Source organism: Heteronotia binoei, chromosome 1 (genome assembly GCF_032191835.1).
Source record: "Heteronotia binoei isolate CCM8104 ecotype False Entrance Well chromosome 1, APGP_CSIRO_Hbin_v1, whole genome shotgun sequence".
Classification (NCBI taxonomy): domain Eukaryota; kingdom Metazoa; phylum Chordata; class Lepidosauria; order Squamata; family Gekkonidae; genus Heteronotia; species Heteronotia binoei.
The window spans coordinates 61,125,026-61,152,786 of record NC_083223.1 but is presented as its reverse complement, the minus strand read 5'-3'; the positions used below and the strand labels follow the sequence as shown (position 1 = coordinate 61,152,786).

Genomic DNA, 27,761 nt, shown 5'->3' with positions numbered 1-27,761 from the left:
AGGAGCAGGCGTGAAGTGATTAGATTAAACGCATTACCCCATATCTGCACTGTGTTACATCATGTCATATGCAAGAGAAAGCCTTTCCCTCTATGGATTAATCAGTAAGACAGCTGTACTGTAGGTGAAAAGTCATGTAAAAGTCAGAGCAGATTTCTCCCTCCCCTTCGGTTTGCTCTGGAGAGTTTCCCTTCCCGATTGACTGCTCTCATTTTAGGTGGAGCTCTAGAGCTATATAAGCCTGAGGCATACCCATTCAACTTTCTGCCACAGAAGAACCTATCCAGGAATTCCAGAGGTTAGTACTTTGAGTTAGGAAACGTATTCAACAGTCTATAGTTGCTGACCTCATCCTTGAGGGAAGACAAGTTGCAGGGACCAAGCCAAGCCCTTGGTCCCAGCTGAGATCCAGTGGGGGTATTTTCAGGGGGGCAAAGTTGTATTTGAATGGGCCCATTCTTACACAACTGTAAACTTTCCCCCTTTTACCTACAGAGCCCAAAGCCAGGAATGGTGTAGCAAGTAGGAGTTCAAAAAAAGCTATGTTAAAAATAACATAATTTCTTGCTACTGCCACCAAAGAGAAGTATCCCAGGAAGGTTGCACAGTGTTGCTTGCAGGAAGGTTCTTCATCTCTATTGTCTCTTCTAATCTGAACAGGAACCCAAGAATTTATAGCCATGGCCAGTAAACCCAAACTCCATTACTTCAAAGGAAGAGGCCGCATGGAGAGCATTCGGTGGTTATTGGCAGCAGCTGGGGTTGAGGTTTGTTTTTGTTGCTCGGAGAACTGTTTGTTTTTTATTGCTTTTATTTCTTGGGGAGCCCTGGCTTGGAGAACTGTTGAAGACAGCTGCGTTTATTCCGGGTTCTACATTGTAGGCAGTGGCTGATTTGAGTGCAGACTGAAGGTGACAGAGTAAGCTTAGGGCTGGGGAGGCTGGAATTGGGATCCTTACATAACCATAGCCCTCCCTGGTAACCAAAGGACAGTCATTCTATTGCAGCCTAATTCACAAAGTCATGATAGGATACAGTTGGGGGGGAGGGGGCTACGTGTGCTTCCCTGAACTCCCCAGAGAAAGGATAAAAATGTGATAGTTCCTATACCTCATGTTTGCACAGGGCAGAAGATAGTTCCCCAACTGGCCTGAAGGTACTGAATTATTTAAATTGATTGCTCACAGCCAGTTACAGATAGTTTCCCTTTATATTACACTACTGCTTTGAGACACAAACCATACTGCACCTCAGCTTTCAGATACAAAATGTAACTCTTTTCTATCCTATTCTGTATGGAGTTCCTTCACAATGAAGGACTTCTGTTCTTTTCTAAAGCAACACGTGTAATGCGAACATTATTCCCAAAGAGAATCCCCTTTACACGTACTGTGAAAATCTGGCAATATGTTGCACATTAGATAATAAATGGCAAGTGGAGTGAAGGTTCCAGAAGTCTGGTCAAAATTCCTTTCCTAGCAGATGTGTCTTCCTGCTGAAAAATACTCAGTGGTTGGGTACAGTCCTTTGTCTCCAACATCATACCTGATAACCCTCTCTCAAGATTTCCTAAAGTGATCATAAAAGAGGAAATAAATTAGGAACTGAAACTGAAATTCTCTGACATTTGTGAGATTCCTAGCATCTTTTGGCTCTATTGTTTTCCAGTATGAAGAACAATTCATTACAGTAAAGGAAGACCTAGAAAAGTTAAAGAAAGGTGAGTAAAATAGATGAATATTTGGTATGTTATTTTAACTGCAGCCAGAATTCTCTATGCAGCTCACTGGAAACAGACGTATGTACCCACAAAAGAAGAGCTCATTGGAAAAATTTTAGAGATTGCAGAACTAGATGTTCTGACTGATATTGTAAACGGTAAAGCTAAGGAAGAGGCGCTAGCTAAATGGAAGAAATTCTATGATTAGCTAAAATAGTCCAAAATAGAATATTTAAATATATTATGTGAATGGATAATAAAAATTAAAAGGTGGAATTTATAATTATTAGTTAATATTATAGAGGTCAAAATTTGTAAGAGAATGTGTATTATCAATTTAAAAGGGTCTTAGTATTGGAGAACGGAGATTTATCCCTCAAACAAAAGATATTGAGTAGTTGTTTACTCTCTACCTCTGTATGTACCGTAAATATAATTTGGTTTCTACAAAGTGACCTACTTGAGAAAACTGATGAGAAGTGGAAATATTATGTTTTCTTGGTTATATTGGTCATTTCAATGTAGTAACATATAAGGAAAAACTAATAAAAAATTATTTAACAAAAAAAAAGAATAGTTAAAGAAAGGTAAGATGAATATTTTATAAGTCTGTTTCTGTGCACGTGAATATAGCTTTCAGAATTGATTTAATCTAAGTATGACACTTGGACATCAGGATAGCACCAAATATAATGTCAAGATTACCATAAAGCAGGATTGCAGACTGATTGGGTTCTTTGTACAGCAGCATTTGAAGAGCAGGTGGGCCATTTTGAGAAGTTTGGGTCAAATGTCCTCAAAACTGTCCTTGCTATGCACCAGTTTTCTCAGATTCTTAGTTTAGGCTCAGTTATACTGGCATTATTATAGGTAAGAATAGCTTTGAATGCAGAGTTACCATGCCGTCCCTGCCACCAAATTGTATATTTGGGGAAGGAGATGAAAGTTTCTTTGCCTGTTATTGGAGCAAATTAGCACCGCTGGGCCATTTGTGGTCAAGAAATTTGGTGCAGGGGAAAAGCTGAAGCCCTTTCTTCCTGTACTCCACAGTCCCAGTCTGAATCAGCCGCCTGTACCTTGTGCTTGGAAACTGAGCTCCCAGCAGGGAATCTGATGCTGACATGTGACTGACTGATTAAAATTCAAATTGGGAGACTCAGATATAACCCATTTTCTAACTGTCATGTGTAGTGTGGCTTTTAAGGGTCAATAGTACAGAGCAGCTTAAATGACAGGAATGGACTCATACTCTGAATCCTCTATAAATGTTTGTTGAAACCTCTGCAGTTTCAGGACAGCAACAATAGTTAAGACTTTTACTGCATCCTAATTTGAGAACTATTAAGTTATTTGGGGGTTTCAGCAGATTTTTATGGGGGGAAAAGTGTAGATGACTGGGGAAGGCAATGGCAAACCACCCCGTAAAAAAGTCTGCCGTGAAAACGTTGCGATGTGATATCACCCTAGAGTCGGAAAGAATTGGTGCTTACGCAGGGGACTACATTTACCTTTTTTTTCTTATCCAGGAGAGAGTTGGTGCTGAAATTTAGCTGAATATCCATCTTAGGCAGTAGGAGGCCAACCAACCTTAATTAAACTATATTATTTATCCAGCATCTTGTTTTTCACTTTGGAAAGAAACTTTAAAACAACAAAAAAGCACAATGCAGGGGTGAGATTTAAATTCCGAACAAGAGATGTGCTTCTGGAATCCTCTGTCAGGATATAGCTGAAGTAATTTCTCATCTTCTGTTCTCAAGGTGGATCCCTGCTGTTTCAGCAAGTGCCCATGGTGGAAATCGATGGCATGAAAATGGTGCAGAGCCGAGCGATCCTCAACTACATTGCCGCGAAATACAAACTCTGTGGGAAAGACCTCAAGGAGAATGCATTGTACTGTAACATTTTTAACACTAGCTACTTATTTCATATTTCAGCTTACTATACATAACGTTAGGCAAAATCTCTAGTTCGTGGCAAGATCGACTGACAAATTATGAATCTGCATATTTCAGCCCAGGGCCACTATCAGCTTGGACAAAAGAAAGCAAAAGGGCATTGTGGAGCAATGAGAACTCATTTCACCTCTTAGTCATGGCAGGTGAGAGGGAAATATCTTTTCCCTCAGCAAACAGGGTAGTTGAACTCTTTTTCTGCGAGGGCATCACCATAGCACGTGTTCCTGTCACACATGCACTCATGTCACACTTTCCTTTTATATGGTTCATACACTATTGAAACAGTTTTGTACTTTGTTTCCTGTAAACTAAATGGTACATTGGGAGTTCTCTTTTCAAAGGTTCATGGAGGTCCCCTCCCCCTTTCTTAGCACTGGAACAATGATGCTTCATATACACATAGTACTCTAAGTACCAATTTCCTAAGCTGAACCTGAACCACTGAATTGTAAAAAAGTAAAAGGGCACTGTGGAGCAGTGTGAACCCATTTGACCTTTCAGTCATGACAGGTGAGAGGGAATTGTCTTTTCCCTCAGCAAACATGGTAGTTGAATTCTTTTTCTCAGGACTTTTTTTTTTTGAGCAGGAATGCACAGGAACAAAGTTCTAACTGGTTTGGTGTCAGGGGTGTGTCTTAATATGCAAATGAGTTCCTGCTGGACTTTTTCCTACAAAAAAAATCTTGCTTTTTCTGCAAGGTCATCATCATAGCACACGTTCCTATCACAGACAGACCCTATCACACATGTACTTTCCTGTTAGACAGTGGTTTCATGTGGTTTCAAAACAGGTTTTGTTCTTTGTTTTCTGTAAACTAGATGACACATTGGGAGTTCTCTTTTCAAAAGTTCATGGAGGGTTTTTTTCTTTCTTTCTTAGCATTGGAACAATGATGTTTGTATATACATAGTACTCTCAGTACTAATTTCTTAAACTGAACCTGAACCACTGAATTGTTATATGCCCCACTGGGACGATCATGAGGCAAGCAGTTTGTAACCTGTCCCAATGGGGTAAATACTCATTTCATGTCAAGAAAATTGTGTATTCACTCTTTCCCTTTATTTGGGAATGGGTATCACTTGCTGAAGTTAGCAAAAATAAAACATTAACCTTACCTCCACTGTGAGTTTATTACATGGCCTTAGGCAATCTCCCTTCTCTGCAATATGGACATAATAATACTAACCTATCTGACCAGGTGATATACATGTACCTAGATACTTCATGTGAAGATATTGTATGTAAATGGTTTTAAACATTGAAAAGTTCTATGTAATATATTCCAAGTGTTATTATTTATTTGCAGTCAGATTGGTCTACTTTATTCAGAGGAACGAATACTTCCACTGTTAAAGAAACTGGCCTTATTACTCTGAATTCAGTGTATTTAAAATGACAAGTTAATGCTCACCAGATATCTGGTGTTATTTCTACAATCTCTTCTGTTCAGAATGGATATGTACGTCGAAAGTATTATGGATCTGGGTGAAATGATCATGCTTCATCCTTTCAAGCCAGCAGATGCCAAAGAAAAAGATCTTGCACTGATCCTTGAAAGGGCCACCACCAGATACTTTCCAGTCTTTGAAAAGGTATGAAGCAACTTAGTTTACAACCATAGTTGGATGAGAAGCTCAGTAATGCTCTAGTGGGTTTGACAATTTCAACTCTTCATGATCCCTCATTTCAGTCTCATGATTTCTAATATGTACAGCTTCTCAGATACATAAAATTCACTTGTGCTTTGTAAAATCCAATTGAAATCCTCAGTATAGCACATCAGAATGCCTTTCCTTAATCTAGGATTTCTGAAACTTCTGATAGCTGAGGTATAATGCTTTTGTATTACTGAAAGCACACTCCACTCTAAAAGCAAAACTTTTCGCTCGTGACAGATATATGGGATCCTGATCTGCATGTTTGTTGACTGCAGCAAGGCAAGTATAGTGCAGGAAGTATAGTGTATAGTACAGATCATACATATATGCAACAGGCATCCTCCTCTGTGAGATTATTCTGCTCTAAACTTTTCCATTGGCCAGTTGGCATATTGAGTCACTCTCAATGCAGTGATTCAGCAGAATTATCCTTCTCTTAGAGTAAGCGACTGGAAAGACATATGATACAAAAATAGTATCTTATGCAGGTCAACCCATAAGAGCACTGTTACAAATTCTTACAATGGAACGTTACAATTGGGGAGATGAGAATTTTTAAAGTAGTCCATACCTTTCTCCTTTATTTTGTATATGATAATTTCTAAGCATAATATGAGCTCCTTAACATATTTCCTGTTCTGTAGGTCCTCAAAGATCATGGTCAGGATTATCTTGTTGGAAACAAGTTCAGCAGAGCAGATGTTCAATTGCTTGAAGTTATTTTAATGGTAGAAGAGCTCCAGTCCGATGTTCTGTCAGCATTCCCACTTTTAAAGGTAAGCACTTAACAACCCTTAACAAGTTGTGAAAGATGTGGAGAGGCCATTCCTTGATTGAGTTCAGTGGACCCTGCTCGGGCTTTTCCAGTGACCAAATTGCAACAGAGCTGAAAGCAGTAATTCATCATGTCAGTGGTGCTCTCAGTTACTTTCAAGTAAAGCCGCAGGAAGTCTTATTCTATGCTTAGATTCCCCAGTTAATCAGGGAAAACATTTTAAATATGAATTGTTTCTGTGGGTGTTGTGTATGTGGTATGTATGTCTCTAAGGCAGAGGATCCTATGTTCACTGTCCCTTTATGATTTCATATATAAACTGCATCTCAGATGCACTTAACTCACTTTCCCACAAGGGCTGCACCATTAATTCTTTGGGTATACCTGTTGCTCCTATTTTTAATGAATAAAACACCTTTCATACATGGAGTCCTGAATCAGGATAACTGTATGCAAAAGGATCCAATATTTGGAGCTTTTGTTCTTTGAAAACCCTTTGCCTCAGAGCCCCAGAACCTCGAGTTACCTTTCTCAACTCATACACCATTACCGCTCTTCATTTACTTAATCAGTCTACTATAATTCATTTCATCAAAGAGAATGGCTTATGTTCATCTGGCACTAAAGGGTACATCTACCCTGCTTTTTAACCAAATTTTTGTACCTGACAAATTTCTTATCTGTGGTCTGGGTATCATATGATTCTCTTTGAATGAGAAATATTACACAAACTCTAAAATATATACGTGAGCCACCTAATGGACAAGCCATTAGGGAACAGATTGCAAACATGCCCAAAACATAATTATGAATTTCAGTGAGACAGAAATGGTGACCTCAGTTTCCCAAGAACCAGCCTTGAACTAAATGGGATTTTAGGTAGATGCCAAAGATTTTCTCACAGGAAGCTTTGTTACTAATCATGAGGATATCATCATCAGCAGCAGCAGCCTTTATTGGTATAAAAGAAATCAGTTATACAGAGTACATGAAGATATATCATAACCTTAAGTTCTTCGGGTGACAAATGACTCCTGGGAAATGGCACCTTTTCTTGCTAGAAAATGCTTCTTGAGCCAATATTTTTTCTCTCTAGACTTATAAAGGAAGAATAAGCAACGTACCAACAATCAAGAAATTCCTTCAGCCTGGTAGCGCGAGAAAACCACGCTTAAGTGAAAAAGAGGCTGCAGAAGCCATCAAGATATTCACCTGAATCAGGATCATGGCTACTTGTAGCTGCAAGCAACATGCCTTGGTTGGGACACTCTTCAAATAATTTCATGAGGCCAGCAATGTCCAAGTGCAGCAGACAATGTGGAGTTAAATGTATGATCACAGGAAGATTTTTGAAGTAGAAATTGTGTCAATCACATGCTGTTACACTCAAAATACAATAAAACATTCTGTTGTGCTGGTATTTGGCTATGTGATTTGCTTGATGTGTCTGAGCTGCCATAACCACATTGACAGATGCTTCTTCCCAATGGTAACTTGCATGAATTTGATGGGCAAAAAAACAGATACCTGCTAGTTTGGTCAGAGTGAGTTATTGGCAGACCAAATTTAAGTCTATGTGATGGTTGGAGACATTGTCATCAGCAGGGCTGTGACTACACATTATTCACAAAGATAACTAGTTACAAAGACAACATAGATCTACTGCGTTCTAACCCCTTGGAGCAAATACTGCAACACTAAGCAGAAACAGGGCTTTTATTGTAGCAGGAATGCACAGGAACGCAGTTCCGGCCAGCTTGGTGTCGGGGGGGCGGGGGTACGGTCTAATATGCAAATTAGTTCCTGCTGGGCTTTCTCTACAAAAAAGCTCTGTGTGAAACAATTGTGATGCCAGGGATGTGGGGTGTGGCCTAATATGCAAATGAGTTTCTGCTGGGCTTTTTTTTGCCAGAAAAAGAAAACCCTGAACAGAATTCTACTCTTCTATATCCATTGAGTGCCCTGACCTGGATAGTGCAGGCTAGCCTGATCTCAGATTTCAGAAGCTAAGCAGGGTCAGGCTTGGTCAGTATTTGGATGGGAGACCTCCAAGCAATACCAGCGTCACTATGTGGAGACAAAGCAATGACAACTGAATGTCTGTTGCCTTAAAAATCCTATTGTGTTACCTCAAATTGGCTGCAACTTGATGCCAAGAAACCAAAAACCACTGGTATGATTCTGCTTCTGATGACACTGCAAACTTGGTAATGCTGATCCTGGTATTTCTTACCATAGAGAAGTGGCATGTAGGTAATGCTATCTATGATTAATTGGGTTTGGAAATTCTTTTGCAGAGACATCAATGAATTTAAATTGCTTGTCTTCTGCCATCCTTCATGAAATCAGCATTCCAGAAGTGGAATGGTTAGTGAGACTGAAATGCTTTCTGCATTCTCCAGTCTTCAGCATCTGCTATGTACTTACAAATTCTCTTAAGCAAAGATAGAGCCACTTAGCTAATATATGCCTTTTCGAGGCCACGTAATGGGAAAAGGTAGTCTAGAAGAACACAGTATCATAATGCCCCTGTATAAATCGATGGTGCTGTCTCATTTGGAGTACTGTGTGCAGTTCTGGTCGCCGCACCTCAAAAAGGATATTATAGCATTGGAGAAAGTCCAGAAAAGGGCAACGAGAATGATTAAAGGGCTGGAACACTTTCCCTACGAAGAAAGGTTGAAACGCTTGGGACTCTTTAGCTTGGAGAAACGTCGACTGCGGGGTGACATGATAGAGGTTTACAAGATAATGCATGGGATGGAGAAAGTAGAGAAAGAAGTACTTTTCTCCCTTTCTCACAATACAAGAACTCGTGGGCATTTGATGAAATTGCTGAGCAGACAGGTTAAAACGGATAAAAGGAAGTACTTCTTCACCCAAAGGGTGATTAACATGTGGAATTCACTGCCACAGGAGGTGGTGGCGGCCACAAGCATGGCCATCTTCAAGAGGGGGTTAGATAAAAATATGGAGCAGAGGTCCATCAGTGGCTATTAGCCACAGTGTGTGTGTATATATAAAAATTTTTGCCACTGTGTGACACAGAGTGTTGGACTGGATGGGCCATTGGCCTGATCCAACATGGCTTCTCTTATGTTCTTATGTTCTGAAATGTAAGCCACTCAAGAACACTGAATAGATGACTATGGCACATATGACATCTGAAGCTTCTCCTGGATTTCCAATGTTGTTTTTTACCCAGCTTACTTTTTACCTAAACTAATGACATTCCTCCGCCCCCTTTTCTAGGCATTTAAACAGCATGGACAAGAATTTCTTGTTAGTAATTGCTTTAGCTGGGCAGATGTACAACTGACAGAAATGATTTTGATGTTAGAAGAGCTCAAATGTGACATTCTTGCACAGTTCCCTCAACTACAGGTAATTGGTTGATATATCTAATTCTCAACCTGGTCAAATCTGTGGACACTTAAATCTGGAGACTGGAGCCATGAACAAACAAGACAGATCTTTCTACAGACCTGAGGAAAAATCACAAGTTTGCAGAAAAATCTGAACCCCACCCCGCCCGCAAAAAAAAGCACAAGCATTGGAGATCAATGCCCCCAAATAAACAGAAGCAGCACCAATAGCTTTAAGAAACAAATGCAGTGGTCATTGTAGAGTTGGAAGGCAACTACATTTTGCCAGCCATCAAGCCTTGGTTTCTGTCAGTAAAAGAAATGGTGAGGGGCTGTCGACTTTGACTACATTGGGGTCAGAACTCACAGCAACCAGTGGCAAACCAGCTGCTCTCTGCTATTCATAGCTACCGCCACATGAAAGCCAGTGAGGTGTACTGGTTAGAGTTTCAGACTAGGATCTGTGAGACCCAGGTTCAAATCACAACTCTGCTGTGGAAGCTCAGTCAGTGACCTTAGACTAGTAACACATTCTTAGCCTACTGTACATCACAGCAAACTATTATAGTGACAATGATCCAGAGCTGACTTCAAACAGTATCAAACCTGAAGGTGGCTTTGCCTATAAACTGTGGGCATTTCTGTAGACAAATAATGGTGTTGGGGGAGGGGATACCTTGTGGCAAAAGTTACACTGATGTAATTTACTAGAAATCATTTATTGTAATCTGATCACTTCTAGGTGTTGGTTTCCAGTCAAGGCTTCATCTCTTGCTTTTCTTCAGATCTTTCTGGATGTTGCCTAATCTTTTCCAGCTAGCTTGATTGAATTGGGTGTATCTTTTGTCTTCTGTTCAATCTCTGCCTTTGTCTTCTGCAGGTTGAAGATTTCTTGCAGCACCTTGAAGCAGATTTCAAGCAGGTAGACAGCAGGCCTCAGCATCAAAACCAGGGCTTGGGGCAAGAAGGGAGCACAGAGAAGCAGCAGGGGTATCTGATTAAAAAATCATCATGTTGAGCAGAGAGAGGTGACTGGCTGCTACATTTCCGAATTCAATAATACTTTGATTAGCTCAGGGTTTAAAAGCCTTGACTCTTAAAAGATTTGGTGCAGCTTCATGTTATGGTAGGTACATAAACTGAACAGCAATCCAACACTAGACAATTATGAATAAAAGTTCCACACAGTAGTCTCAGCTCAAGGTGCGTTCCAGATGAAGACCCCAGAATTTATTATCTCCATTTCATAACATCTTCAACACTGGAATGCACTACAATGTATAAGATATTATTAATTATTAACAATTATTTTTTTAAAAAAAACAAACAATTTCATTATATTAGATTAATTCAGAAGGTGACCTTCAATGAATAATTCTGGACCCCAATGTTCATGGAAATTACTCCTGATTATTTCTACTGCAATTAATTGAAAATATTAAATTAATACATGCATCATATTATATACAAATTATTAATAAAATTACTTATATTTTGATACCTTAGTATTTGTGAAAATTCCAATAATTATTTTATGGTGATTTCCACCCAATTTCAGTCTTTTCTCTACAAACAAAAATAAATTCTTTTTATAATCATTCTTCTTATTATTTTTTTTATTTTATCATTCTGCAATATAACTTACCATTTTTAGTAAAGTTTATTTCATAGGAATCAATCCTTCATCCTATGTAACACACACCTAATTTACACTCCCATGCAATCTTCTGTATATCCATACCTTCTAGCTGTAGCCAGTTACAGTCTCACATGTCAATTCCATGTTCACTGAAAGTAACAGAACATTTTACAGAAAGCAATAATGTACTTGTTGATTCAAGCCCTTTGGCATTAATATATTGAACTGATGTATATAATAAGATTCTCTCTGTAATAAAACCTTTTGTATATCTATTCTGTTATACTTATGATGCTTAACGGTTTCCAGGAGAGCAAATCTGAAATCTTCTACGGTATGTCTCATTTTATTGAAATGAAGTACCAAATTTGTTTCTGCCATGCCTCTTCTAATTGTTGATTTATGCTCAATTATTCTGGTGCGGACAGATCTAGTTGACATGCCAATGAATGCCAAATCACATTTGCAAATTAAAATATAAATACAGCCTTTAGTAGCACAGGTATATAATTCTTTCATTTCTTTTTTAAAAGACATACCCGGTAATTCTATGCTGTTTGTCTGCCTTGTCTGAGCACAAATGGCATGTCAAATAGATATGTCCGCACCAGATTGTGTGAGTATTTGGAAGGCAAACTGTGGTCTCATCCATAAGTTACAGTTTGTGCAACCTACAATTTGGCACAAAATGTGACTGACTTCTAGTCTCTTCTTTGTTGCAGTGAAGGCCTTGTATGACAGATAAAGCTGTTTTCCCCAGCACTGTAATTGACAAGAGAATTTGTACCTGTTGACACAAGTCACTGCCATGTAGCTGTTACAGGTACAAAAAAACTTCTCTCCAAAATAGAGGTGGCAGTCCAAATTCATTTCAGACAGTTGTGTTTAGAGCTAAGGCAGAAATCAGGAGTGATTCATACTGATTGTGTGGGAACACTGCAACCATGAGACAAATTGACACCATTTTATTAGCACATATTTGGGGAATTATTCCTTAAAACTGATGGACACAATCCAAATTAACATTCCACGCCAGATGCCAAGCCCTTTGGGAAGTACACTATTTGAGTTTTTGTTATTATTTATTTCTTAATTAAAATAGTTATATTCCCAGCTTTTCCTCTTGGTTCAGGCAGCAGTTGGGATAACAAGCATCTATTTACTGGGAACAGCTGAAATGGGGAAGCGCTTATACCAAGTGTGACCAAACTGTGGCTCGGGAGCCGTCTCTTTCACACAAACCGAGCCAGCTGACAGCTTGGAGAATGCATTTAAAGTTAAAGTTGCTTTCTTTCCACCTCTCGCTCCCTCCTCATCTTTTTTCCTCCCTCCCTTGTGGCTCTTACATTAAGCAAGTTTGGCTACCCTTGGCTTATATACATTGCTCAACCGCCAGGGAACAACTGTGGAGAAATGGGCAGTGAGAACATGCACTGGAGAATGTGTAAAGGGCAGAGGTTAGTCACGGCTGATTCTTGGTGGATTGGGCCCAATTGTATTGCAAGACATTCAGTTCTAACAGTTGGGAAGATGCAGCATTGATATGGTAATATCTACATGATCTGTCAGTCCCACCTCACAGTACAATCCTAAACAGAGTTGGACACTTCAAAACTCATGGATTTCAGGGGGTGCTTTGGATTGCACTATGAGATGCTCACACTGCAGTAGGGAACCAAAGCAATAACCATGCTACCCACATCCACACCCACAACATCCAAATCCATTCTTTGTTTATATAACAAGAAGTTTCTGCTTGTGACGGCTGGTTTACTTTGGTGGAAGAGTTGCTGAAGTTAAATAGAAGATGCTTTAAAATGAGCCTTTAAAGGGGTTTTGTACAGACTGCAGAAGCAGTTCTGTTAGTATAACCTCACTTTAGCTTCCTTTTTAATCTTCGCCTTAGGCTTTCAAAGCAAGAGCATGCGTCCTTCCCAACGTTAAGAAGTTCCTCCAGCCTGGGCGCCCAAGGCCTCCCCCCGCCCCCCATGAGCTGATGTAGCCAAAAAAGTGAAGAAGATTCTCGGCACGAGCGAAGAATCGCATCAAGAATGCCTGTCAGTGTGCCTGCACGCCCCGGCCTCTCTGCAGCGCTCAGAGCAGGGCGCCCTCCCCGTCCTCCTCTGGACACAGGAGACTGTGGTGGGCTGGGTGAGCAGATTTGTTTTCCAGGAGGCCCGCCCCCAACCCCAGGGCGGAGTGATCAGGAGAGGAGAGCGCTCCCCTCCACCTGTGCCCCATCCAGAGATGCAAGTAAGGGTAGGGTGGGGTGGGGGGAGGTCAGTCACTTTCTACTTTTCAGGGAAGCCGCCCCATTGACTCCTGTACCCTCCCCCAAAGCAGAGAGAAACCAATTCCCATTCCCAAGGCAGCAACCCAAAGCCAAAGTAAGCCTTCAGGGGGCTGGGAAATTGACACGTCCACGCCCGCCCCGTTTTTGCTCCAGGCTTTTGGACCCTGGTCGGGGCTTCTCGACTTGGCTCGCCATCTCAAGTTGTCCGGCGCTCTTTCTTTCCTTCTGCAATATCAACTGCGGCGTCTCCGTGCTCCGGTTGAGTTCAGTGACCTCTGTCTGTGGCTTGGATAAAGAGGACGCTTCCAAAAAAGGAGCAGCCAAGGAAAGTAAAAGAGCACTGAAAGCACTTCCGAGGTTGCACGCGAAAAGACGGACAGAAGGTTAGATTTCCGCACAACACACACACACACACACACACACACCCACCCACCCACCCCGCTGCCGCTTTCCGCATGTAGATTCTGAGGGCAAAGCGAGGACACTCTTTCACCCTGCTGGTTACGAAAACGGAAGCGGAGTAATAGCTCTTCCAGGTTAGTTAATAAGGAATGCGATTGTGCGTAAGTGGCTGCTTAGGGTTGCCAACATTGGGCTAGAAATCTCCTGGAAATTTGGGGGCATAGCCTGGAGGCCAGAATTTGGGGAAGGACCTCTGAGAGTTATAATGCAATGCAGTCCACCCTCCAAAGCAGCCATTCCCTCCATGGGAACTCAACTCTGTAATCTGGAGATCAGTTGAAATTTCAGGATATATTTATGCCCCAGAGAGAGAGAGAGAAAGCTTCCTTAAAATCCAGGGATTCCTACACTCCCTTTCGTTTGTTTTGTTTTTTTGCCTTCCTCTGGGCAGTGAGTGAGGGAAGGGCATAGCAGTGAGAATTCCCTGCATTGTGTGGGGGGTTGTCCCTTCTATCTCTGTGTTACTGTGGAAGTAGTTCACTGATGTCAGTGGGGATTACTTCCAAGGAACCATGTTGTTCGGGGCTGGCAGCTGTCCAGATCACAGCACGGTTGGACTTACTTGATGATCCTGGAGATCCCTTCCAACTCTATGATTCTATAGTCTTTAGGGATTGGAGCAGCTTTGGGATCGTTTTGAAAATGCTGACTTCCTGTCCAGGAAAACAGTATAGAAAGAGATACTGATATTACATACACACTTTTTGGTGGGTGGGTGTGAAAGAGAATATGCAATAAATGGGGCTAATTTTCAGATAATAAATCTCTAAATGGAAAAATTACATTGCTAGCCTTCTAGAATGTAGTAGCCTGACCTTGATCTATGGCAACAATTGAACAAGTCGACTTTAAAAAATTCATTGCACTCTTTTTTATCTTCTGTTCTTTCCTCCAAGTAAATATATTCCAAGAATGCTTACCATTTGGTGGGATGAAAAAGCCACCCATTTTTACAGGGAGCATTGCCGTGCCGTTCTAAATGAGAATGTTTACGGCTCAGTGCTGTAAAATGACACAAGCACTTGGAGACCAGCACTAGCCATGCTTTCAAATGTGTGCAGGAAGTATAGAGGGAATACTGAAGCCAGAAATCGCTGGGATTGCAATTCAGAAGCATAATTGTGTTTAAGTTTCTATGTGAAAGGTGATTTCCCTCTCAGCACTTTCATCAGGGCAACTGTGATTAAAACATCAAAACAAAGAGGAAGCTGTCCTTTTATTTTGTTGAACTGTCAGTCACTTAGCTGGTATGCAGGTGTGGAAGGAAACAAGGAATAAAGTGCATGAGAATGTGCAACTGGAAATATGGTAGTTACTGAAGGAGAATGCATATTCAAGATACTTAAATTGTAACTTTACAGTTCCATAGGATGATTCAAAGTGATTTGTGTGTAAAACTGTTTTCTGTTGAGAAAGAAAATACATGATGGTTGTCTTACTTGTTCTCACACTTATTTTAAAAAACAGTGATTTCAAGTTGGTTTCTTTGTGTGTGTGGGTGTGTACACTTGGAAGTCATGATGGCAATTCATCTGTTTTCAAAAATTGGTTATCAGTGCATGGGGGGGAGTGACAGAAATTAATCTTGCCTAGGGCACCAGATAATCTGGCAGAGATCAACTCAGCTAGAAAAAATGGCCATTTGGGAAGGTGGATGCTATGGCATTAGACTCCATTGGTCCCTCCCAAATATAAGGGAACACAATTTTTTACTTTTGCCCCCCTCCCCCCCCAAAAAATGTATATCCAGCCTGGACACCATCTACATCCACTTTTCCCTGCTAAGCTGTATAAAAGATGTGTGCTCTATTGATGAGATTATTAACAGGATTGTAGATTAACCCAGTCTTCAGGCCCTATGAATTTACTATAGATAGCTCTGGTTATCAGTTCAGAATGATTCCATAGTCCTCCTGAGCTACCATGAACTGGCAAAAAGTGCAGCTTCGCTCAGCAAGTCTCTCAGAAGACCCATCCTCTTGCCCAGTGTGCATTCTCTCATCATACAAGCTGGCATCAGAACTGTCTATACAACACAAACTTATATAACAGCCTCATACTGAGTTGGGACAGTTTGGCCATTATTAGTGTTCAGACCAGCAACTGTCTGAGATTTCATCCCTGTGGTCTGAGAGCCTGTGAACCGAAGGACCTTCTGCGTGTGATAAATTGAGCAATGGGTTGGATCCAGCCAGCTTTTTTTTCTCAGCTTTTCCCAGTTCTCCTCCTTACTACAGCCTCCATCCCACATGGTTTTTATACATGCAGGTCCTCCCATGATTACTGGGATAGCCTTCCTGGAGGCCAAAAAGGGACACTCCTCCTTTATTTTTGCCAGTGGGAAACCTGGTTGGATCCAACCCTTTGCCTCCCCCTTTAAAATCCCAAATAGCTTGAACTGCTTCATCTTGAGTTACAACACTGATCCATCAAGCCCAGTTTTTGTCACTCTTCGTGGCAGAAGTTCTCATTATTGCAGCCAGTCATCTTTCCCAGTTGTATGGATTTGGAAACTTTTAACCAGAGATGCCAGAATGTAGGGGAGGGATGGTGGCTCAGTGGTAGAGCATCTGCTTGGGAAGCAGAAGATCTCAGGTTTAATCCCTGGCATCTCCAAAAAAAGGTCCAGGCAAATAGGTGTGAAAAACCTCAGCTTGAGACCCTGGAGAGCCTCTGCCAGTCTGAGAAGACAATACTGACTTTGATGGACCAAGGGTCTGATTCAGTATAAGGCAGCTTCATATGTTCATATATGTTTAATGTGTTTCTGGGGTTGCCTGCTTGTACAATGTGGATGTGTGTGAAAAGAGGGGGTGGAGGTCAAATCCTGTTCCGCACTCTCCAACTCAAAAAATTCAGCAACTGGCACAGGACCCAAATCACCTGTGAGCAAAGGCGTATTCAGGCGGTTGTAAGCCAGCCATCCTGCTGGGGTATCAATCACCAGAAGCAGGCGTGAAGTGATTAGATTAAATATATTACCCCATATCTGCACTGTGTTGCATCATGTCAATTGCAAGAGAAAGCCTTTCCTTGTATGGATTAATCAGTAAGGTGGCTGTATTGTAAAAGTCACAGCAGACTTTACCTCTCTTCCAGTTTGTTCTGGAGAGTTTCTCTTCCCAATTGATTGCCCTCGTTTTAGAAGGTGGAGTTCTCGAGCTGTATAAGCCTGAGGCATACCCATTCAACTTTCTGCCACAGAAGAACTTCTGCCTATCCAGGAATTCCAGCGGTTAGTACTTTGGGTTAGGAAACGTATCCACCAGTCCATAGCTGCTGACCTCATCCTTGAGAGAAGACAAGTGGTAGGGGCCAAGCCAAGCCCTAGGACCCAGCTGAGATCCAAAAGGGATATTTTCAGGGGGGCAAAGTTATGCTAGAATAGGCATATGCTTACACAACTGTAAGCTTTCCCTCTTTTACCTACAGAGCCCAAAGCAGGGAATGGTGCAGCAAGTGGGAGTTCTAAAAACAACAACAGTTTCTTGATACCACCACCAAAAAGAAGTATGCCAGGAAGGTTGCACAGTGTTGCTTGCAGGAAGGTTCTTCACCTCTGTTGTCTTTTTTACATATGAGCTCATCTGATCTTAACAGGAACCCAAGAATTTATAGCCATGGCCAGTAAACCCAAACTCCATTACCAGGAAGGAAGAGGCCGCATGGAGATCATTCGGTGGTTATTAGCAGCAGCTGGGGTTGAGGTTTGTTTTTGTTGCCTGGAGAACTGTTTGTTTGTTTTACTGTTTTTATTTCTTGGGGAAGTTTTGCATGGAGTACTGCTGAAGATGACTGCATTTATTCCGGAGTCTACATTGTAGGCATTGACTGATCTGAGAGCAGATTGAAGGTGACAGAGTACGTTTAGGACTGAGGAGGCTGGAATTGGGATTCTTATGTGGCCATGGCTCTTTGTGATAATCAAAAGACAGTCATTCTGTTGCAGCCTAACCTATCTCACAAAGTCACTGTGGAATAAATTTGGGGATCGGGGCTACGTATACTTCCCTGAACTCCCCAGAGAAATGATAAAAATGCGGAAGCTTCTGTATCTCAAGTTTGGGCAGGGCAGAAGATGGCTGGTCCGAAGGCACTGAGTTATTTCAATTGGTTGTTCACAGTCAGTTACAGATAGTTCCCCTCTATATTACACTACTGCTTTGAGGTGCAAACCATATTGCACCTCAGCTTTCGGATACAAAATGCTACCTTTTCTCTTTTAGATCCTGTATGGAGTTCCTACTTCTTTTCCAAAGCAACATGTGTAGTGTGAACATTATTCCCAAAGAGCTTCCCTTTTCCACTTACTGTAAAAATCTGTCAACATGTTGCACATTGGATTGTATCTAATAAATAGCAAGTGGAGTGAAAGTTCCAGAATTCTGGTCAAAATCCACCACCACCACTCAGCAGATGTGTCTTCCTGCTAGAAAATACTCAGTGGTTGGCTACTGTCCTTTGTCTCCAACATTATGCCTGATAATCCTCTCTCTAGATTTCCTAAAGCGAGAGGAAATAAATTAGGAACCTGCTACGAATTTACTCAAGAAGTTTCAGCAGTACTGAAATTGAAATTCTCTGACATTTATGAGATTCCAGACATCTTTGGGCTCTGTTTTCCAGTATGAAGAACAATTCATTAGAGAAAAGGAAGACTTAGAAAAGTTAAGGAAAGGTGAGTAAAATAGATGAATATTTGGTATGTCTGTTTCTGTGTATGCTAATACAGTATTCAGAATTGATTTAATCTTTGAGTATGATACTTGGACATCAGAATTACCCCAAAGCTCCCCTGTCAAATATAATGGCAAAATTACCATAGAGCAGGACTGAAGACTAATTGGGTTTGAAGAGCAGTGGGCCAGTTTGAAAAGTTAAGGTCAAATGTCCTCAAAACAGTCCTTGCTATGCAGCAGTTTTCTCAGATTCTTGGTTTAGGCTCAGGTATACTGGCATTGTATAGGTAAGAATAGCTTTGAATGCAGAGTTGCCATGCAGTCCCCTGCCACCAAATTGTAATGTTTGGAAAGAGGTGAAAGTTCCTTTGTCCATTATTGGAGCAAATTAGTATCTCTGGGCCATTTGGGGTCAGGAAATTTGGTACAGGGGAAAAGCTGAAGCTCTTTCTTCCTGTGCTACAAAGTCCCAATCTGAATCAGCCCCCTGCACCTTGTGCTTGGAAACGGAGTTCCCTGCACAGAATCTGATGCTGACATGTGACTGACTGATTAAAATTCAAATTGGGAGACTCAGATGTAACCCATTTTCTGTCATGTGTAGTGTGGCCCTTAAGAGTCAATAGTGCAGAGCAGACACAGCTTAAATGACAGGAATGGGCTCATGCTTTGAATCCTCTATAAATGTTTGTTGAAACCTCTGCAGGACAGCAACAATAGTTAAGACTCTTATTGCATCCTAATTTGAGAACTATCATCTATTAAGCTATTTGGGGCTTTCAACAGATTTTTATATAGATGTTTGTATTCCGAACAATAGATGTGCTCCTGGAATCCTCTGTCAGAATATCAAGTAGCTGAATTAATTTCTCATCTTCTGTTCTCAAGATGGATCCCTGCTGTTTCAGCAAGTGCCCATGGTGGAAATCGATGGCATGAAAATGGTGCAGAGCCGAGCGATCCTCAACTACATTGCCGCGAAATACAAACTCTGTGGGAAAGACCTCAAGGAGAATGCATTGTACTGCAACATTTTTAACGTTAGCTACTTATTTCATATTTCAGCTTACTATACATAACGTTAGGCAAAATCTCTAGTTCGTGGCAAGATCGACTGACAAATTATGAATCTGCATATTTCAGCCCAGGGCCGCTATCAGCTTGGACATTGTGGAGCAATGGGAACTCATTTGACCTCTTAATCATGACAGGTGAAAGGGAAATATCTCAGCAAACAGGGTAGTTGAACTCTTTTTCTGCGAGGGCATCACCATAGCACGTGTTCCTGTCACACATGCACTCATGTCACACTTTCCTTTTATATGGTTCATACAGTATTGAAACAGTTTTGTACTTTGTTTCCTGTAAACTAAATGGCACACTGGGAATTCTGTTTTCAAAGGTCCATGGAGGTCCCCCCCCCGGCCCCTTTATTAGCACTGGAACAATGATGCTTCATATACACATAGTACTCTCAGTACTAATTTCCTAAGCTGAACCTGAACCACTGAATTGTTATTTGCCCCACTGGGACGATCATGTAATCTGTCCTGATGGGGTAAATACTAATTTCATGTCAAGAAAATTGTGTATGTTTGGAGGGTGTAGTTTTTTTTTTTAAAAAAAATTCTGTTGGCTCAGGTTTTGTTTTTCAAGTTGACTCAGCCTTCCATCCTTCCGAGATCGGTGAAATGAGTACCCAGTTTGCTAGGGGGGAAGTGTAGAGGACTGGGGAAGGCAATTGCAAACCACCCTGTAAAAAGTCTGCAGTGAAAACATTGTGAAAGCAACGTCACCCCAGAGTCAGAAACGACTGGTGCTTGCACAGGGGACTACCTTTACCATTTTATCTCTTGCTGAAGTCAGCAAAAATAAAACACTAATCAATAAACTCCACTGTGAGTTTATTACATGGCCTTAGGCAATCCACTATTTCTTCATCCTTCTCTGCAATATGGCCATAATAATACTAACCTACATCACCAGGGAATATACATGTACCCAGATACTTCATGTGAAGATATTGTATGTGAAGGGTTCTGAACATTCAAGAGTTCTATGTAATATGTTCCAAGTGTTATTATTTATTTGCAGTCAGATTGGTCTACTTTATTCAGAGGAAGGAATACTTTCACTATTAAAGAAACTGGCCTTATTATTCTGAATTCAGTATATTTAAAATGACAAGTTAATGCTCACCAGATATCTGTTATTTCTATACTCTCTTCTCTTCAGAATGGATATGTACATTGAAAATATTATGGATCTAGGTGAAATGATCATGCATCATCCTTTCAAGCCAGCAGATGCCAAAGAAAAAGATCTTGCACTGATCCTTGAAAGGGCCACCACCAGATACTTTCCAGTCTTTGAAAAGGTATGAAGCAGCTTGTTTACAACCATGGTTGGATGAGAAGCTCAATAATGCTCTAGTGGGTTTGACAATTTCAACTCTGCATGATCCCTCACTTCAGTCTCATGATTTCTCATATGAATAGCTTCTCAGATAAATAAAATTAACTTGTGATTTTTAAAAACCAATTGAAATCCTCAGTATGGCACACCAGAATTCCTCTCCTTAATCTAGGATTTCTGAAATTTATGATAGATTTTTTTTCTGAATTACTGAAGGCACATGCCACTCTAAAAGCAAAACTTTTTGCTTGTGACAGATAGTGTGTTTCTATATGGGACCCTGATCTGCATGTTCACAGACTGGAATAAGGCAAATATTGTGCAGGAATATACATACAGGTCATAAAGCTATGCAACAGGCAATGGCAAACCTCTGTGAGGCTAGTCTGCTCTGCACTTTTCCATTACCCAGTTAGCATACTGAGTCACTCTCATTGCAGTGATTCAGCAGAATTATCCTTCTCTTAGAGGAAGCTGATTGGAAAGACATATGATACAAGAACAGTATCTTATGCAGGTCAACCAGTGAGAGCACTGTTACAAATCCTCACCATGAAAAGTTACAGTTGGGGAACTGAGATTTTTAAAAAAAATTAGTCCATACCTTTCTCCTTTATTTTACATATGATCATTTCCAAGCATAATATGAGCTCCTTAACATATTTCCTGTTCTGTAGGTCCTCAAAGATCATGGTCAAGATTATCTTGTTGGAAACAAGTTCAGCAGAGCAGATGTTCAATTGCTTGAAGTTATTTTAATGGTAGAAGAGCTAAAGCCTGATGTTCTGTCAACATTCCCACTTTTAAAGGTAAGCACTTAACAACCCTTAACAAGTTGTGAAAGTTGCGGAGAGGCCATTCCTTGATCGAGTTCACTGGACCCTGCTCAGGCTTTTCAAGTGACCAAATGCAACAGAGCTGAAATCAGTAATTTACCATGTCAGTGGTGATTTCAATTACTTTCAAGTAAAGCCTCAGGAAGTTTGATCCTATGTTTAGACTCCTCAGTTATTCAGGATAAACAATTTAAATATGAATTGTTTCTGTGGGTGCTGTATCTGTGGTATGTCTGTAGAGCGGAGGATCCCATGTTCATATAGGAACATCATCTCAGATGTCTATAACTCACTTTCCCACAAGGATTGCACCATTAATTTGAGGCAGTAGACACTGTTGATGGTCTTTTCTGTGTGTATATCTGTTGCTCCTATTTTAATGAATAAAACACCCTGCATTAAAAGAGTTCTGTATGTTCATACATGAAGAGCCCTGTGGCACCAAGTGGAAAGTTGCAGTACCGCAGTTCAAGTTCTGCTCATGACATGAGTTTGATCCTGGTGGAAGCTCGGTTCAGGTAGCCTGCTCAAGGCTGACTCAGCCTTCCATCCTTCTGAAGTCAGTAAAATGAGTACCCAACTTGCTGGGAATAAAGTGTAGATGAATGGAGAAGGCAATGCAAACCACCCCATAAAAATCTGCCAAGAAAACATCAAGCAGTGACATCACCCCATGGGTTGGTAACGATTCGGTGTTTGCTTAGGAGACTACCTATACCTTTTTATGTTCCTACATGGAGTCCTGGATCAGGATAACTGTATGCAAAAAGATCCAATATTTGGAGCTTTTGTTCTTTGCAAGCCCTTTGCCTCAGAGCCCTAGGACCTCCAGTTACCTTTCTCAACTCACACACCATTACTGCTCTTCATTTACTTTGTGTTCTACTATAATTCATTTCTTCAAAGAGAATGGCTTCTGTCCATCTGGCACTAAAGTGTACATCTACCCTGCTTTTTTACCAAATTTTTGTACCTGACAAATTTCTTATCTGGGGTCTGGGTATCATACGATTGTCTCTGAATGAGAAATATTACACAAACTCTAAAATATATACATGAGCCGCCTTCACTGAATGGGCAAATCATTAGGGAACAGACTGCAAACATGGCCAAAACATAATTATGAATTTCAGTGAGAGAGAAATGGTGACCTCAGTTTCCCAAGAACCAGCTTTGAACTAAATGGGATTCTAGGTAGATGCCAAAGATTTTCTCACAGGAAGCTTTGTTACTAATTATGAGGATATATCATAACCTTAAGTTCTTTGAGTAACAAATGACTCCTGAGAAATGGCACCGTTTTTTGCTAGGATATGCTTCTTGATTCAATATTTTTTCTCTCTAGACTTATAAAGGAAGAATAAGCAACATCCCAACAATCAAGGAATTCCTTCAGCCTGGTAGCGCGAGAAAACCACCCATAAGTGAAGAAGAGCTTGCAGAAGCCATCAAGATATTCTACTGAATCAGGATCAAGCAACATGCTACAGTTGGAACACTCTTCAAATAATTAAGAGGCGAACAATGTACAGGTACAGTGAACAATGTGAAGTTAAATGTATGATAATACAGAAGAGGAAGATTTCTGAAGTAGAAATGGTGTCAATCACATGCTGTTACACTCAAAACACAATAAAACATTCTGTTGTGCTGGTGTTTGGCTACGTGATTTGCTTGACTTGTGGGTAATGTGTCTGAGCTGGCATAACCACCTTGACAGACACTTCTTCCCAGCGATAACTTTCATGAGTTTGATTGGAAGCAACAGATACCTGCTTAGCATGAGTCATTGGCAGCGTGAGTCATTGGCAGACCAAATTGAAGTCTTCCAATGGACAGCTGACAGGCTCCTCAGAGGGCACAGTTTTGGCTTTACAGAGAAACCTAGAAGCATGCTGCAATCTGGAGCCAGTCCTTATAATCACAGACACCAGACTGAGAGAAAAGGCTAAAATTAGAAAGCATCTTGGAGCACCTGATATACTGTCAGATTGCCTGCGGCATCCTCCATGTTTGTGTTTATTGGCAAAACTGTAGACGTGTGTGCATACGTGCATACGTACACACGTACTCAAATGTAGAGGGAAAAACTGGGTCCAAAAGTCCATGAAATACAAGAGCAGTCTTCTTGTTCTTGTACTTTGTGCATTTTATGGGCTTTCTGCCACCCTGGTTCGCTTTGTACCCATGTGTCTGTGTGTACATATAGAGCTGCATATTCAACATAAAAACGCATGCATCTGCTAAACAGAGATTTAATTTATACAAATTCAGGCTGGTACAAATTAGCTTATCTTTAGGGATGTCCCAAGACTCCCTTTTTGTTTTGGCAGCCACTGACTCGAGCACTCCCTTGGAACTTGAGCTGGCTCTAACTCCTCAACCTTCTGAACATTACCATAGCAGAGAATTCCCTCCACGCACACACACCTCTCATGGCTGAGTGAAAAGACTACTGAGCTTCTTCGTAGGCAAAGCAGGGAACACTGGTTCGATTCGTTAAGCAACAGGAATTATAATTTCTGCCAGTAAGATAGATTCAGAAGGTTCCCAAAGAAAGGTGGGAAGACGTTGGATTCAGACTGAGAGGTTAGTTGTATCCAGTAAATGTGTGTATATATCCTTTGCTGTCTGAAGGCTTATCTTTTTTAAAAAAAAAATCAGGGGTAGTGGATGAAACATGTTTGTTTTTGTTTTCAACATATTAAACACACTAGAGGTAGCAGCTTGCAGTAGAGAGGAGAGAAAGGGGTGAGGAATTTAAAGAACCAGGAAGCTGAATATTAAGAGATAGGAAGTGAATGTAAGAGAACTGGAAGCAAGCTGAATATGTCATCAATATGCAGAAAGTGGAAGGTAACGAGGGAAGAGCTCACTCTACTGCTGTATGGGTACTCATGGAAAAAACAGTACAGAGGAGGAACGGGATCAAACAAAATCTCCACCATTTCCTCCTCTGTGGTTTGCAGGTGGAAGCCAGAGCTGCTAGGCTGGGCTACAAACCCTCTTCATCCAAAGCAATGGCTCTGTCCATCTCCCAATCATAGTCCTGAGAAGGAATTTTTTTATACCAGTATTTAGTCAGAAAATGAAACTAGCCTATTTTTAAATAAGGTGGGAGCGATTCATTGTCACTGCATGAAAAAGTTCTGACAAAGTAAATGGGGATGGGGGTGGGGAATGAAAACTAAAGAATGATCTTGCTTAAAAGTATCTTCTAGCAAGCCTATTCTTACAGGAATTCCAAGGTTAGGTATTGTATAGTAGATTCTATGCATTGAGGATTCTCAGGATCAGTGATAACACACATTTTATTAGGAGTAGCATAGTAGAAAGCTGCACTACAAGACTGGATGCTGGGGCCACAGGGTCCAACTTATATACATCTCTGGGTTCCCACACGAGCACGTAATTGGGTCATTCAAACCGGTGGGGGCTTGGGATTGGTCCAGGCTGCAGAGATTTGGATCCTGCAGCCCATTGTTCCCCAGTCCCCAAACTCAGTCCGTATGGCTCCAATGAGCCAGGCAGGAACACCCAAAGTCTTCCCTTGAGTCCACATACAGGGTTGCCAGCCTGCAGAGAGCCCGGAGATCTACCAGAATTACAAATGATCTCCATACTGCCCTGTCTCTAGCAAAGATTGGATGGAGGGGAGCAGAGAGGGAGTCACATCTGCAATAAGGTTTTGCAGCAGATTAGGGGCCGAGGCAGGGATGGACCAGCCCAGTGGCAAGCTGAGCAGAGGAGCTGAGCCTCTCTAGTGCTGACCATGCATCTGAGTGGATCCAGCCAGCTGTGACAACCATGATGAGTATTGGCTCACCCATTACCTTCTCCTGAGCTCCCGTATGCCTGGTCCAAGCTGAGTGGCCTTGCAGTGCTGCCAACGCTGCTCCTGGCTTCTGTTTCTGTTTCACAAACTCTTCCAATAAGTGAAAGGCCAGTCCACCTCCGGACAATGGGCCTCTCTGCATTTGCTGGCCAGGGCAGAATATACTGGGGACACTATGGCAGGACAGCCCTGTAGGATTGAGAATGGCTCCATGCCCAGGGACCAAAGCAAGACGATTCCTGCTGGTGCCCAGTCTGAGTAAACCCTGGGATCAGGTCCAGTTGCCTTGAAGAAGGGAGCAAATCGGCCAGAGGAGTCCAGATGGGCAGGTGTAGCTGTGTACTAATTGATGAGGGCAAGGGAGGCTGGCCTGGAAGATGCCTAGCAGTGCATCAGAGAGGACCTTCAGGCTAAGAATAGGTCTGTGGGAAGATATTGGGGGGGGGGGGGAGAGGGGAGCAGGTCTGACATGCCCAGGACAACACATACTTAGATAGGTTTAAAAAGGAGAGGCACAACATAGCCTAGGTCCAGATTAGGATGACTGTGGTGAGTGAGGGAATTTGGCAGATGGCCAATATATGGACTATCTTGTAACTGTGGCTGCTGCAGCAACTGGGAGTAAAGTGAAGTTGAACTGTAACTCCGCCATTTGCGTGAGTTACTGGGGTTTGGCAGAAAGCTACAGGCTGTGGTCTGGCCTAGTTTGCTCAGGCCCATGGTGGACAGTCATTCCTAGTCATTATTTCTCTACAGCTCAACAGGTTTCTTTCTTTTTTATTAAGATAAGGTTTTCTCTGGAAATAGAAGTGTAGTTGACCACTTTTCTCTGATAATATTTTAGCCTTGTGTTTGTCTCCTTAACCACTACACCAAACTGAGAGCGAGTCTGATATAGTGGTGTGTGGACTCTTATCTGGGAGAACCAGGTTTGACTCCCCATTCCTCCACTTGCAGCTGCTGGGATTGTCTTGGGTCAGCCATAGCTCTCACAGAGCTGTCCTTGAAAGGGCAGCTTCTGTGAGAGCTCTTACAGAAGTCCCACCTATCTCACAGGATGTCTGTTGTGGGGCAGGAAGGTAAAGGCGATTGTAAGCCTCCTCCCCCCCCCCCATCTCCTCTCAGGAGGTCCTAAAGATATGCATAACTCCAGGTAATGAAACAACATCTGTATAAGCAGAATTTCAGCTGTTTATTAGGCATATGTGTCTCCTTCACAAGCAGTAGTTTGACAAGCAACTAGATAACAGTTTATAGGTATGACCTTCAAAATTCACAGAGGAAACATGACTTTTTATTGTACAGCATTGGCTGCTTGTTCCAGACTTCAACACATGGCAGTTTTTTAAATGCTAGGTAAACATCTCATTGGTCATGTAAACATCCCTGCTAGAATTTCACTCTTCAAGACTGCCTGCACTTTACCTCCTATTTGGAGTGTACATGCTCCTCTTTCTCAAATTCTAGAAAATCCCAGATTAGATAATGTTGTATAAATTTAAAGACAGCTCTGGAACCATGGAATTTAGTAATATTGGTTAGTCGACAGAGATAGTGATAGAAAGCTGAGAGACAAGTATGCACGCAAACAGGTGTTGCTATGCCTCCAACTGACTCTACAGCTACAGAGCTGCATTCTCCTAAGGCCCACTGTTGTCACCCAAGGGTCATTAGCAACCAGTCCCAGCTAGCAAAACAAAAATAACACCCCCCTTCAACTTCTTGTGGTTTTTTTTTTAATCACAAATTTAAATTCCCCTTTAGTCCCAGTCCTACAAGTAGGTTTAACTTAAAGAATCTGCAACAATACTGTTTTCCATAAATGGCGAATGTATTTGCTATTTAAAAGCTGCCATGTCTGGTATTAGAAAATACTTGGAGACTTTGGGGGAGGATCCATGAGAGGCTGGGGTTTGGGGAGGGGCCTCAGCATGGAGTCTATTCTTCAAAGCAGCCATTTTCTCCAGGGAGCTGATCTCTGCCAGCTGGAGATCAGTTGTAAAAGTGGGAGATCTCCAGGCCCCACCTGGAGACTGGCAACCCTAGTGGGCATAAAAGAAAATACCTATTCCATCAGGGAACCTTTTTATGCATTACATTTCCAAGTTGGGATGCCAGCCTC

General features: G+C 41.5%; 2 protein-coding genes across 2 annotated transcripts; both read left to right on the top strand.

Annotated features, from left to right (window-relative positions):
• The first annotated feature begins 108 nt into the window (after positions 1-108).
• Positions 109-7,535, top strand: LOC132568824 (glutathione S-transferase-like). The gene is made up of 7 exons (XM_060235006.1): positions 109-298; positions 661-767; positions 1,669-1,720; positions 3,481-3,613; positions 5,133-5,274; positions 5,985-6,116; positions 7,212-7,535. Exons 2-7 carry the CDS (start codon positions 681-683, stop codon positions 7,329-7,331), a joined length of 666 nt encoding a protein of 221 aa, XP_060090989.1. The 5' UTR covers positions 109-298; positions 661-680; the 3' UTR covers positions 7,332-7,535.
• Positions 7,536-16,976: 9,441 nt separating this feature from the next.
• Positions 16,977-23,459, top strand: LOC132568833 (glutathione S-transferase-like). Its single transcript, XM_060235016.1, has 7 exons — positions 16,977-17,109; positions 17,475-17,581; positions 18,501-18,552; positions 19,442-19,574; positions 20,789-20,930; positions 21,646-21,777; positions 23,150-23,459. Exons 2-7 carry the CDS (start codon positions 17,495-17,497, stop codon positions 23,267-23,269), a joined length of 666 nt encoding a protein of 221 aa, XP_060090999.1. The 5' UTR covers positions 16,977-17,109; positions 17,475-17,494; the 3' UTR covers positions 23,270-23,459.
• The last annotated feature ends 4,302 nt before the right edge of the window (positions 23,460-27,761 follow it).